This window comes from Phocoena sinus, chromosome 12 (assembly GCF_008692025.1).
Source record: "Phocoena sinus isolate mPhoSin1 chromosome 12, mPhoSin1.pri, whole genome shotgun sequence".
In the NCBI taxonomy this organism is placed as follows: domain Eukaryota; kingdom Metazoa; phylum Chordata; class Mammalia; order Artiodactyla; family Phocoenidae; genus Phocoena; species Phocoena sinus.
The window spans coordinates 54,052,418-54,067,288 of NC_045774.1; the positions used below are offsets into that span (position 1 = coordinate 54,052,418).

At 39.8% G+C, this 14,871-nt stretch overlaps 1 protein-coding gene across 3 annotated transcripts in view; it reads right to left on the reverse strand.

The window, feature by feature from the left end:
* Positions 1 to 10,527: 10,527 nt before the first annotated feature.
* Positions 10,528 to 14,871, reverse strand: part of LIN28B (lin-28 homolog B) — a 116,261-nt gene continuing 111,917 nt past the window's right edge. For all 3 annotated transcript variants that reach the window (XM_032651459.1, XM_032651458.1, XM_032651457.1), the window contains one exon: positions 10,528 to 11,129. In XM_032651459.1, coding sequence (XP_032507350.1) covers positions 10,763 to 11,129 — 367 coding nt within the window. In that variant the 3' untranslated portion in view covers positions 10,528 to 10,762. The remainder of the gene's footprint in view (positions 11,130 to 14,871) is intronic.

Consider the following 14,871-nt stretch of genomic DNA (forward strand, 5'->3'; position numbering starts at 1 on the left):
ATTAGGCTAAATGAGGCTCTCCAGGAGGTAAAGAGGACATCTTCAGCTGTGGTTGTTTTCAACCAATATCCTTGTTGATCTCCCACGGGGACCACGTGAGAGCGAAGAGCAGGTGGGATGGATATGGCTGGAGCACGTGATGAGTACGTTTTGACAACAGAAGGACGGAGAGAAGTTTATCTAGACCCCAGAGAGTAAGGGGGAGGGGTAGCTGTCAATCACTCAGGAGACATGTATTCCGGTCACAGTTTGATTGTTATAGAATGCTAGGACCCTGGGCAGCTCACATCTCCTGATGGGGCCTCAGTTCTGTCTGTAAAAGGAGGTCCGACCAGGTGAGGGATCTTCCAGTTCTGGTGCCCGTAATTGGCCAGTGTGCGGACTTAAGCGCTGACATGGCGTCTCCTTGCTTCACGCGAGCCTCGTGGTCCAAGTGAGTGAGGCCTTTTTGCAAAGTCTCACCTGCTGTCTTCTATCCAGGGTGCTCCCGTCCTTGGACTGTCCTTCGCGAATGCTGCGTCGGTTTGAAGTTGTGATAGCATTATCATGAGCGACACCCACGTCTTTCATCATCAAGCAATGTTTCCTTGTGTTATCATTTAAAGGTTTCTCCAAAGTTGTCCTTAACGCAGTCAGCTTGCTGACAAACCCCTTCTAGCCCTTCCAGAATGGTGTGGATTGAGGTTTCCTTTGGAGGGGACAGAATTGTAGAATTTTAGAGCAAATAGAGTATGTAAATTTCAGCTAGCACAGAAGTTCTCAAACTTGAGCAGCATCAGAATCACCTGGAGGCTCCTTAAAAACCCAGCCCGTTGGGGCTTCCCTGGTGGTTGAGAGTCCGCCTGCCGATGCAGGGCACGCGGGTTCGTGCCCCGGTCCGAGAAGATCCCACATGCCGCGGAGCAGCTGGGCCCGTGAGCCATGGCCGCTGAGCCTGCGTGTCCGGAGCCTGTGCTCCGCAACGGGAGAGGCCACAATAGTGAGAGGTCCGCGCACCGCGATGAAGAGTGGACCCCGCTTGCCACAACTAGAGAAAGCCCTCATACAGAAACGAAGACCCAACACAGCAAAAATAAATTAATTAATTAACTCCTACCCCCAACATTGTAAAAAAAAACAAAACCACCCAGCCCACTGGGCCCCGCCCCAGAGTTTGATTCAGTACAGTTGGGGTATAGCCCAAAAGCTGCACTTCTAATAAGTTCCCAGATAATGTTGATGCTGCTATTAACGAGACCACACTTTGAAGTCCCCTTAACTAGTCCAACCCCCTTATTAGCAGATGAGGAGGGTATGTCTGGGAAAGTTGAACCCAAGCATACTCATTCATAGTCCGATGGTTTTCAGTTAAAAAAGCAACTTTTGGGCTTCCCTGGTGGCGCAGTGGTTGGGAGTCCGCCTGCTGATGCAGGGGACACGGGTTCATGCCCCGGTCTGGGAGGATCCCGCGTGCCACGGAGCGGCTGGGCCCGTGAGCCATGGCCGCTGAGCCTGCGCGTCTGGAGCCTGTGCTCCGCAACGGGAGGGGCCGCAGCGGTGAGAGGCCCGCGTACCGCAAAAAAAAAAAAAAAGCAACTTTTTTTGTGTGTGGTTTTTTGTTGGTTTTGGTTTTGGTTTGGCTCTAGGCCAATAGTTCCCAAACTTTTAATAAAAGTCACTTAGGGAACCAGTTAAAATCTGGCTCCAGTAACTCAACACACCTAGAACTGTGGGTCTTAACTCTTGGCTGTGCATTGGAGTCACAGATCCTGAAGTAATTTATCTGGGCATCAGGGTTCTTAAAAGCTTCCCAGATGATTCCAATGGGTAGTAAATTTGAGAAGCACTGGGCTGGAGGAAGGTCAGAAACCTTCACTAGTCTACGCATCCCAGGTGATTTGGCTGTAGCTGCAGGCTGGTCTGGACTTTGCGGGCGAAGACTTTTATTGGTCTTGCTACCTGCTTTAGGAAACAAAAAACGACAATGGTGTTAGTTTGGGATTTGAAGAGTGACTAGCAGAAGCGGGTGATAGAGATGGAAACGGTTAGACCAAAGCAAACGTAGGCAGTCTTGGCGTGTGATTTTTTTCTGTGAATACCAATATTTTTGGGGGGAACACTTCCTCTTTTTTATTAAGATATAATTAACCTATAACATTATATTGAGTTCAAATGTACAACATAATGGTTTGATATTTGTATACATTATGAAATGATCATCAAAATATGTCAGGTTAACATCCATCACCACACACAGTTACAGTTTTTTTTTTTTCTTGTGGTGAGAACTTTTAAGATCTCCTCTCTTAGCAACTTTCAAATGTGTAAAACAGTATCATTAACTAGAGTCACCATGCCGTCCATTACATCCCCAGGGCTTACTTATTTTGTAACTGGAAGTTTGTACCTTTTGACCACTGGTGGTGTGTGATTGTGATCCTTTCAACTCCCTTACTCACTTTCTTTGGCTCCCTGTAGCTTCCTGGGCAGAGTCAGAAAGAAGCTTACTGCCTGGTTTTGGTGTTTGGGAGAAAAGAATACTTAGAATCAGAATTCTGAAGTGTCTTTTCTAGCTCCAAGCCTGGTTGTGTGACCTGAGCAGTTAATGTCATCTCCCTGAGCCCAATTGTATATTCCTTTGTAATATAGGTATAGTAATATCTGCCATCTTTCCCTTAGAAGGGCTCCGTGAGAACGAAATTTCAAAGCCCTTGTAAACTATAAAACACTATAAAAGTGAAAGCTATTATTATATTAACCAGTGACACTTAAATGGAAGCTTAAGGTGAAAGAAATATCTCTTCACTAAATTACACCTGGGAATTCTCTTGGAACTTGTATCTAATTAGTCCTTGCTTCTAGGTGCACATGTTCAGATCCCAAATCTAGAACACCTGGGTGTGATAGTGTGAGTATTTTAAGAAGATTCTTAGGTAACAGGAGCATAGACAGACTTATTAAGATGTCCAAGTGAGAAGAAGCCACCACAGTTTTATGTAATAAAATGCCAAACAAAAATTTTAAAAGTCTTGTATTATAGCTTAAAAGGTAGATGAGAATTTATGGGATAGTGATGCAATATGAGCATTTAATGCTATATAGGTGTTTATATTTTTGAAGTTTCTTATTACAAGAAAACCTAGAAATACTCGGATAAAATACTTTGAGACTATCAATATCCCTTCAGCATCATGAACTTCATATTGACAGCCTCTTATGTCTTCTGCATAAGAGCCTATAAAGCCATTACTTATAATTAGACATTTTTCTAGGGAGAAATTTTCCTAGATAAGTTTATCATTCATGTTTAGAAATTCAAATATGTGGTAGCTATGAGGTGATGTAAAATTGTGAGGGAAGAGTGCCCTCTGGTGGTATCATGCATAACTGAAATGTATCATACTTGGTCTTTAATCATAGAATTATTAAACTACAGTTCTACAGTTTCTTAAAAGTCAGACGATCACCTTAACCATAAAGAATTTTTACACCTCCAGAGGCCCAGTGTACAATGGACTATATCAGAACATGATTTTTAATTGTGTTATATTATTTAGGTTATCTTTTACAGAAGCCCTAAAGAAAATTCTAGTCGGGACAGTGTTCCATTAAGAAATACTTTTTAGGGACTTCCCTGGTGATCCAGTGCATAAGACTCTGCGCTCCCAACGCAGGGGGTCCGGGTTCGATCCCTGGTCGGGGAAGTAGATCCTGTATGCATCCTGCAACTAAGAGTCCTCATGCTGTAACTATGACCCGGTGCAGTCTAAATAAATAAATAATTTTTTAAAAAAAGAAATAATTTTTAATTAAAAAGCAGCACTGTAGGTTAACATGGCACCTCCAAATGGAATGTCTTAAATAATCTGACCTTGGCCCAGAGGGTTTTCTTATTGCCTATTTGTTTTGGTTTGGTTTTGAGTGGGGTTAGGGATGGCGTTGGAATATTTAGACATTGTGCTGGGGTTTGGATGGGACTTGCTGAATCTTCTCTGGCAGGTTTTGGGAATAACCAGCTGGGATGATCCAGTGTGATCCTAGGTAAAGACAGAATATTGGGCCAAATGACGTTCTAGGGTCTCTTCCAACCACTTTGTTCTATGTTAAATTTTCCCTGGCAATCTGATCTGTCTCCCCATTAATGCTGTGCAGTATTAAATAAAATGAAAATACAAACCCAAGGAAATAGAGTAAGCTCTGGCACATCTCCTGAATGTTTCTACAACAGCTGCTCACATTCAGCCCCTCCTTTGTATTCTTCAAACTTTTCTACCATGAGAAAGTTTATTATGGTCATAATTAGATTTTATTATTATTGTTTTGAATGGATTGCTCTGGATGAGTGACAGAAGCAGTTTAACACAGGACTGGCAAACTAATATCTGGACTAGCTAATGAAAATTATTCATACAGAATTAATTTCATGAAGAAATGAGAGACTTTGAAGAGCCAATGTGGAGATAACTGTAACGGCATGACGATCTAAATGAAATAAGTGATTATAAATAGAACTTGAAATATCTGACAGAAATATCTGAGGCCACACTCCTAGAGGAAATTGTGGAAAACAGTAAGGAAGGACCACATGTCAATAATACCTGTATTTGAACTAAGTCAAATGTAAATATCGTTTGAGTGTTAAGTTTGAAATTGTCTTTCTCTATACTCAGATTTTGCAGTATTGCTGCTGCCATAATATTTAGGTGTCAGTCCAGTTCTCCTGACAAAAGAGCAAAATGAACCATGTCATTTGAGTGTAAGCAAAAATCCCAAGGTCGGAGTTGGTACTTTAAAGAATTTTTACAAACTGGAACAGGCAGATAGCTCCAGATGCTAGGCAGCTCAGAAATTAACTAGAAATTGAGGTCCTTGACCTTGAGAAAAACAATTCACACCTTCAACTTTGATTAATTTTAGAAACAAAGTATACATACATATGTCCTAAAGTCAAGAAACTTTTTAAGTGGAAATACTGGGCTAAGAAACATGCCTGATATGCAGACTCAGAAACATTTATCACTTTCCAGGATACCTAAGACCACTTCGGAAAGTGTGTGTGTGTGTGTGTGTGTGTGTGTGTGTGAAAGAGAGAATGAGAAAGAGAGAAAGAAGGATTAGAAAGAGTAATATATGATGATTTCTACATTGAAGTTGACAGAAATTATAGTTGGAATTTATTTTTAAAAATCTATACCTAATGTATTGAAAAAAGACCAGAAGAAAATTAATAATGAACGTTAATGGTTATTTATAGGTGATGGGATAACGTGTGTTTAAAAGGTCCATATTTGAAATTAATAAAATTTAATAAAACTAAATTTAAACTTAGAATTAATAAGATGCAGGTGATGGGATTATGTACCATTTAAATTTTCTTTCAAGGTTCTCCATATTCTCTACAGTAAAGTACAGCACTACTTCTACAACGAAAAGCTACTCTTTTAAATAGCGATTATCAATGAAAATAAACATGGTTGAAATGTTTAGGTAATAACCTCCTCGTGAGCATTCACGATTGAGCTCTTCACGTCACCCACTCACTGCTGCACGAGTGACTATACGTCACACTACTGAACTGTACTCTTTAAAACTGGCTAACATGGTAGATGAAGTTATATGCTGTTGTTGCTGTTGTTTTTCATAGTAGACCACAAGGGAAAAAAAACCTGAATCATCCAGGTGTAGAGCAGAAAAGAAAATCGGTGTAATTGTGGGACTGGCCAATTTATAGAACTCGGTGGTTTTATCAAGTTGGTTGTATAGAATACCAAGGCTGCATACAAAGTTTGGTAAATCTACATTCACAGTTTAGATATTTGGTACTGGTGCCACCTGGCCTTGATTGTTCTTTTCAAATACCTGAAAATTCTTAGGGAAAAAATTGGAGGAAAATTCTAAAATGGTTTCTCCAAAAGGGTTTGAACACTTTTGTTTCGGGCTACTCTTCCTGACCCCAAGAAGTATGTGTCCTGATTCACAAGCTTGCACAGTCCGTGCTGGCTGACGCAGAATGATTCCTAGTGATGACGGGACACACCTTTCCTCCTTCATTCAGACGGAATTTATTCCCCATCTGTCCTGTAATAAGTAAGTTTTATATTTATGATCACTGCTATCTGAGGATATGTTAAAACTATTTAATTTATGCTCATATTGGTAATAAATACTGCCCAAGTAGCCTTTTACCCATTCATTTAATTTAGCCATCACACAAATCACGAAAAATCTCCAAAACTCATCATAAATGCCAACGTTATATGTTTTATTTTTAATCAAGTAATTTCTTTAAACCTCAAAATATCCATAATTGACAGAATAAGACATTAGGCATGAGATGAGAATATAAAATCCACGGTCTGCAAAAAGGCAAACAGTACTTTTAGTCCATCAGGATGTCTGTACATGAGTGAAATGCCATTCCGACCATCTAACTCCTTTTTTGTCCTTTAAAAACATACAGTTCAAGTGTTTTTTTATTTTCACTTGTAAACAACGTGAGCCAAAATGGACAATGAGGTCATCTAAATACTACACAGGATAATTTTAAAGCACTAGATAAAACACCATATTAAAGACATATAGAAATCAGTGTTCACTTTGGTCTCTATTATGGTTAAAGTTGTTAATACCAAGAAGCAACACACACTCATTAAAGCCAGCTGGTGGTGGGTGCCAGTGGTTGGGAGCTGTAATTCAGGAGGTAGTCAACACCATCATTTTCAAGCTGGTAACTCTCACGCACGTGAAGCCACAGATGTATTAAATGTCCTAATAGTTTCTCACAGTACAGCACTTTACCATAACTTTGCAGCTTTGCTCCAAGTAGACAATTTAACAACGATTCAGAGGTCAACCTCTCACTCTAACTGAACAACTATGACACAGATCACACAACCACCACATCTGAAAGAGGCTGCTGACAGCAATGTAAGACAGAATTCGATGCTTTTAACAAGTTGTTCTTCCCTAAAACAAACAAACCTCATTAAGACAGCTGGAAAATTAAAGTCCGTGCAGCTGCACTTGTACATACTTCCCCAAATTTTATAACCAAAGGGGAAATACACATATATATTTTATGATAAACATTTCTTAGAGAAAACAGATAAATTAATTTAAATTAACTTTTTAAGACTTAATGAGATCTCCCATGTCCTGTATAATTCATCTTACAGTGAATGTTACAAAGTCTATTAACACTTATGGGCTTCTATTCACAAACTAAATACAACTAGCAGTAACTTGGGGCCACATTGGTGCAAAATAAAACTGGGCCAGAACATGAAAAAAATACCGGCAATAAAAACACCCTATATTTATTTGTAGATGGACCAATGCTAATAACATGATGTTTCTTGATCTTTTCTCCTACATTGCACGCCAAACTTCCAAGTTATAAGCAGGTAAAAATCTTTCTAAATCTTTCAGCTGTAAAAATACATCCAAAGGCTTCTAGTAAAGACTAGAAATGCAAGTATAAAACTGTTTCTACTATAATCTGCCATGTAGCAATGAATAGCTCACGGGGCTAAGAGACCGGTAGTGCATCTTTCTAAGGAATTACATTTGTGTTGACATGGGGGGGTGAGGTCAAGGGGCAACTAATTCACTGACCTCCTGCCCAACCCATTAGCAACTCCTGTAAACTGATGCTTCACACAGACCCTACCCCTCAGTAGCTAGAAATGGCATTGCACGTCCACTCTATGTTCACTCCTTGGCAGCCAGTGCTAGTTAATTATGTGCCTGGGCAATAATGCTGCAATACACTTGGCCTCAGGGCAGCACAGACACAAATGAAGGAGATTGGCATCTTTCTTTGACAAGTTTTGCCCAGCACAAAAACACTCCTACAACCAACCTCTCTTCCCAACCTCTTCCTGCAACCGACTGACCTCTGGGCAAAGTAGCTATTTCCAAGATTGCTTGTGTGTTCTGTTTTGCTTCAGTGGAAGAGTCCCTATAAGTCTTTAAACAACATACATGATAACTTGAAGGAAATGCTCGGAGACTTTGCTAACTAGATGAGATGCTTCATTATTCACAAGTGTTTGTCAGAAACACGCAGTTGTGAACTGCTATCTATACTACAGATAACAAGGTCTGTACCAGAGCATTATCAGCCATTGTAAGGCTGGAGCAGCATAGAGGTGTGCTATGCATCAACTATGAGGTAGCCTTTTGCTGTAAACAGAATAATATTTCACCCATGTAAATGGACACTGTGCTTACGTCAGTGATATTCACATATGCAAGGAGTTGAGGGAGTCTCCTTTAGAGTACTTTTCACATGAAATAAAAATAGGAGAACCGATATCTGATATTCAGAAATTTTGATCTATGTCAAACTCAGAGGTAGTTATTACTAACATCAGTACATAATACTTACATAAAGGTCTAAGTTATTTGGTTTGTTTTGAGTAAGCAGGACTGTAGACTATTCTGTAAAGAAACAAAAATATTATATGGTATGTTCCCTGAGCAAAGTTCTTTGTCCTGAGTGTGTTATGTAATAGTGATAATATTCTTCTATAAAAAATAAACCCCAACTTTTAATCATAAGATAGGTTTGGTATGTGCTTAGTTCAGTCTGGTGAGATGCTGAAAAATGATTTCAAGTTGCACCCATAAGGTCCATAGTTATAACATGTTTCTTTCTGTGTGTCTTTTTTAAAACCATGAACTCAGCTCTGAACTTTTTATATGTAAACAGGGAATGTCCAATTCTCAAGTCCATAATTTCCTATTTCTAATAAGGTCAAGGAACTTTGGTTTGAATTTTCAAAGTGACTTACGTTTTGCATTTTTCCTGTTAACCTGCTTATTATAGCTGCTAAAAATTAAGCAATGCCACTTTGATTTGTCTACATAATTTAAATAAGCTTACGATCCTCACATAAGGCAAGGAAGTACTTCTCTATAGCTATTTATCACATTCAATATCGTCAAAGGTAAGCTTTGCATCACAGCACACTGATATTTCAGTATGTCCCATGGAGATTCTCACAAACACTGTCAACTCAAGCTGAGTTGGGAAGGGCTGGCGGCCCAGCCCGAGGCTCGCTCTCCTTCTGCGTGGCTTGCTCGCTGAAACGGCAGCAACTGTACAACAAGCCTCCCTCGGCAGGACAAGTCGGGGAGGGAGCAGAAACTGTTCAGCAGAACGTGTCTCATTTGAATCATGCTATTTTCTGGTTTTGATTATCTGAGCTTACACCAACAGGCTCATACACAACTATATTTATTGCCAATGTTAAGCGTTACCACTAATTGGTACCTTCTTGGAAATGTTTCCAAAATTGATCCGTAACATCTAGAACCAGGATGACACCAGAATGAATGTTCTTCATGACTGAAACCTGAAGGGACCAATACGATGACTGGCCCCCAGCCAGTTCACTACTGTAACTGAGGACCAACCTGAGAAGCACCTCTGTCCCCATCCACATAGGTCCCTTCAGTAGCAGTCCTGAGGGAATCCCCCTAAGGTGAACTGTATTGTATAAAATACTCCTAGCTCTCCGGTAGGAGAGGTCTGGGAACCTCCTGCCCCAGGCTCATCACTCTAGTCGCCCGCCATCAAACACGGAGCTTTTTAATATTATTCAAGGTCATACGTAATTGGGCAATTGTGAGCATCCACTTAAATGTTCATTCTCAACCCTGGCATTTTACTCACATCTGTGCTGTTTTGTTTGTTTGTTTCAGAAATAAGTTAGGTAACTCTCCAGGGGGAATAAAAACAGCCACCAAAAACATACACCAAACAACTGGAGTTTTCCTCCAAGGTCTTCAGTAGTAAACAAGGAGGCCTCCACTCGAAGCGATGGTTAGAAGGACTGACTTGGTCAAGGGAAGCTGCTGTTGCCACAGTCCCTCAAAAACCTCACAACAGGTAAAAGATTATAACGAGTATCAAAATACCATTGAAAACAATCAAGTCACTACCTTTATACATTGCCCTCCCCTTCATTTCTCTGAATAGGCATCTAATTTACAATCAAAACGTATGAATTAAAAACACTGAAATATCGGCACAGAAATTACACATTCATTGTCTTTTCTGGAGTCATGTATCCCAGATTCAAAAAAGCTTATGGCAGTCAGAGGCATATGGAGTTAAGGTACTGCCTTCAAAGGGGGTGGGGTGGGGGACACACTCTACAGATATCAAGAAAAAGAGGCAATCCCAAATTCGGGAGAACTGATGTCTTAAAAACCTTTAGTACCATAGGATTGGCAGCGCTGAGATCTGAAGTATCCTTTGGTTCACATAAAAGGTAACAGTCATGTTTTGTTTTGTTTTGTTTTTCCTAATGTAATATAAAGGGAATGGTATTTCAAGAAAAACTCCAAGGGTTATTTTCAAAACCATCTAAAATGCTTTACCTGGGTTTTCAATTCTTGGGGATGTCCAATTCTGCGAGGGAGGCTGTGTGCTGACATCTCTATACACACATATATAAAGACAAACCCTCTTTATATATATGTCTACATTCTATAGAAAATCCTCCTACACACACACACAGGCTCAGGCTCTCTCCCTCTCACACATGCACATACAGATACACAGAGCATCGCATCCTCTGAGTCACGTGACACACGACACCCTGCTCAAAGGTAATTTGCTTAGAGTGATTTGTCTGTTTAAAAAAATTCACAGTTCCTCAACAGTAGTTAAAAATCCCAGGTCAGCTGCTGTTTGTGAAATACTGTTCCCCTGTATTTGCATGAGGTAGACTTCCCAACCGGGGAGAGAAAACGATAACGTTAAGAAAAAGGGTTATGTCTTTTTCCGTTTTTGAACGGAAGGCCCCTTTTTGCTTTGATCTTCTGGTGCTGCAGATGACTTTGTGGAGGAAGCTTCTGCAGGTGACGTGCCTGGCCACTCTGAGACCTCGGACCTCGCCTCCTGAGGAAACGGTGGTGACGGATAGCCGTGCCCACCCCCCACCTCTCGAGGGAACGCGGTGCACGGCTGGGGCTCTGCTTCCTGTCTTCCCTGAGAAGCGGCGGGCGGCGGCACCACAGTTTTGTGAGGGCAGTTCGCCACCATGTGCGTGATGCTCTGACAGCAATGGCACTTCTTTGGCTGAGGAGGTAGACTACATTCCTTAGCGTGATGATCGAGGCCACCACAGTTGTAGCATCTGCAACAAGAAAAATGCAAAGATCTTGAGAAGGAGCGTGTCTCACAAAATAGGTCAGAAGTCGAAAATATACTAAACCACGCAGACCGTCGAAGAGATCAGCTTATTTTAATATGCCTTCTTAACAACAAACGTGTTGTATTAAACACAAAAGTCACTGAAAAACGAGAGTCCGGAAGCATGAAAGACTAATCCCCTCCATATGTAAATGACTGCTTTAGATTTGACAGTTAGGTTAGTGTAAAGGAAATTTAGTCCACTAGAGGGCAGCCACGTTCAACAAAAAACAACCAGCTGGCTTGGAAAAGGCAGTTAAAAAACACAGCTGTTGACTAAAATGCAACACCAACTCAACCGGCAACTGGGAAAATTATAGACCAAATTAAATATTATGAGTTTAACATTTCTTTGGGTGTTAATTATTTGGCTGTGGAAACCTGTTGAACTGGAAGAATTCTTTCCCATCGCGCAAATTAGTGCAGTGAAATTTGATAAGTAAGTCAGACAATCTATGGTGAATGGTATTTGGGGAATTACCAAGTAATATTAGAACAAGATAGAAAGTGTCTGAATCAGAAGAATGCTGTAAAAGAAAGCTTCTTAGATCAGATTAATATAGATTAATCTAAGCTTCTCAGATACTTAGATCAGATTAATAAAGGTTGATGCTAGTTCAGGAGTGGGAAAAACTTTCTTTTCTTTCTGTAAGAAGTTAGTTTTCCTTCAGGGTAAATTCTTCTAAGTTGAAATAAATATAAATCCATCTTTAATTAATACCTGAATGCACACTGGGGGCACAGCTTGTACTATATGTTTGAAATTCTGACAGCTTCTAAAAGATGAGAAATTATTTGGAAGCTACATTGCTCAATTTCAGTCACATTTTCTTTCTTCTAAAATTTTATATTAAAAACAATAAAACACCATCAGCTGGAGAGAATATTTTATATTTATGAAGGTTTTTAACCTACTTGTTGAGTACAAAATTTGCTTACTGATTTGTCTCCAAATGAAAAGTTTTAAGGGCTTTCCATTTTAAATTTATTTTCCAAATACATTTATGACTCCATAATTCTCATTATGAAATTCACACAATAGGTCACGTTTTTAAAAAATGATAGTAAAATAGGTGGTAACTGTGAGAATCAGCTTAAGATCATAACAACAAAATCATTATAATTAATTAGATTTGTGTGTGTGTGTGTGTGTGTGTGTGTGTGTGTGAGAGAGAGAGAGAGAGACTAGCAAGCTTAATAACTCATATTACCATATACTTCTAAGACAAACTACTATTAACCTACTGGGAAGTATATGTAGGATACTTATGGTTATGTATTTTATCTTCTGAGATAAGTTATAGAGTGAATTTTTTTTTACTTGGCAAAAACTAGGATAACTAACAGCCTGCTTCTCCAGTTATCAATATTACCTTGCAAATTTTAGAATAATGGATGCACAAGATGGGCTTTTATTCTTTGCAGTAATTAACAAGTATTTATGTCAGGAAAAAAGAAAGCATCATATTTTCAAAAGTTAATGGGAAAAACTAAGAAATCACTTTTTATGATTAAATTATTTATTGTGTAATTATACCTTAATAAGTTAATGAAACTATTACAATGCAGATTCAATGTTTTTTTAGCCACGTGTTCTAAGAGATAATTCAAAATTAAAGAATAAAAATTACTGACTAATGCTTGAAATTCAGGTCCCCAAAATACACTCAAAAATGGCATCTTTGGGCTTCCCTGGTGGCACAGTGGTTGAGAGTCCGCCGGCCGATGCAGGGGACACGGGTTCGTGCCCCGGTCCGGGATGATCCCACATGCCACGGAGCGGCTGGGCCCCGTGAGCCATGGCCGCTGAGCCTGCGCATCCGGAGCCTGTGCTCCGCAACGGGAGAGGCCACAACAGTGAGAGGTCCGCGTACCGCAAAAAAAAAATAGCATATTTGAGAAGTATAAGCATATTACTTATAATAATGTTTTTCCACATAGTTCTCTTCTATAATGGAAAAGTGAATTCTTAAACTAAATTTGCCCATCTATAAAACAGCTTCTTTTGAATTAAATTCACTTCCTTGAGGATAACATCCACTCAGAAGCTCATTTTTGAAGACAGAGAAAACAGGTTAAAGGATTGAGTAATAGAGCCGCTCTCCCACGGACACATCAATTTCATCAGTCACTGTGGTATGTGCACTGCTACCCAATTCAGGGAACCATTTGCCCACTCATTTACCAAGAGGCTGACGTCAGAATTCCATTTTTTCAAATGGGGTCTTCCATCATATTCTGTATGTGTATTTACCATTACATCTGGGTTTTAAAAGTTACTTTTAAGGATACTACGGAATTTTGGCTTCCTTGCATTTTGAGCTGCATGGTTAATTCACTCCCTTGGCTTTTCAGATTCATGCTATCATTAGGCCAGACTGCCTTCCACACTGAAAAGATTTGCATTCAGTATATTTGTGCTTTGCCTTAAAGGGGAGGAATGATATATATTCTTCTCTTCTATTTAAACATTCAATGCCAATCACGCTTACTAGAAGTGCAGGTCACACCCCATTATGAAACTCCTTCCTTCCCAAGGGACCGACAGGAAAATGGAACAGCACACAAATAATATCACACCACATTCTCCATACAAAGCTCTGAACGGTACTAAGCTCCTTTGTTCACTCTCCACACCTCTTCAAATCAGCTTGCTTCTGTTAATTTGCATGAATTTTATGTTGTGACACGAGCATTAAAACAGGTCCCAGAAGTGATCAAATAAAATGAGAGGTGACACTACATAAAGAGAGAAAGTCAGCTCTGCTTGTCTAAAAGTGTAACAGAAAAAAAATATAACGTAGGCGCTTCTAAGTATTTTAAAGTGTTAACTTAATAAGAATATATATGGAAACTTAGATCCATATTCTGGGGGGTTAGAGGGAGGCATTAAGGATAAGGATACAGTGATCTATAAACTTCTGAAGAGGAAGGGAATGCTGAAAGAACAGTAAGTAAAGCAGTATCAGTGAGAGAGAACAGAGTGGGAAAAGTGCAAGCGATGGGGCAGGAAGGAGGGATGAATATAGAAAGGAGTATAATAAAATCCCTGGAAAAGAGAGATGAGAGAAAGGATCAGTAAAGTTTCAAATGGGAAGCCAGAGGGGTAAAGAAAAGTCACAGATCGGAAGGAGTTTCAGAAACTAATCTGGAGAAACGATAACCAACTCTTTGAAGAGATTAGCGTTGTTAACTCCGATACAGTCCAACTAAAATCCAGAAATGATACTAATGACATTCATCAAGGCTACAGTTTTCGATTTTACTCTGTCTGAACACTTGTTATCTAATTCAATTGTGTGTCATTCAGCCCAAGACCTGGGAGTGCTGGATCCCAGTCTGAACGTGGGAGGTAGGGGGATGGGCAGAAATGCCATCACAGACCCCAAGAGAGCAGGAGAGCAAAGGATCCAGAGTGGCAGAAGCAATAAGCTCACCCTGTACCTCCAGAAGGTAAGAGACAGATTCCTAGGCCAACCTTCCAGAAGCCCTCATTTTATTCTGAAAGCTTCCGAACAATCTAAATTCACAACTGGGTATATAGCTTATTCACTCCATAGGATCTGCCCCAAAATACCAAGAGGAGAGTTGGAAAATGTTGATGAACCACTGAGCTAGAAACAGTTAACAGTGCACACATTTTCTGACCTCTATCAAAGCAACCTATTCTTTATGCAAATTTGTTT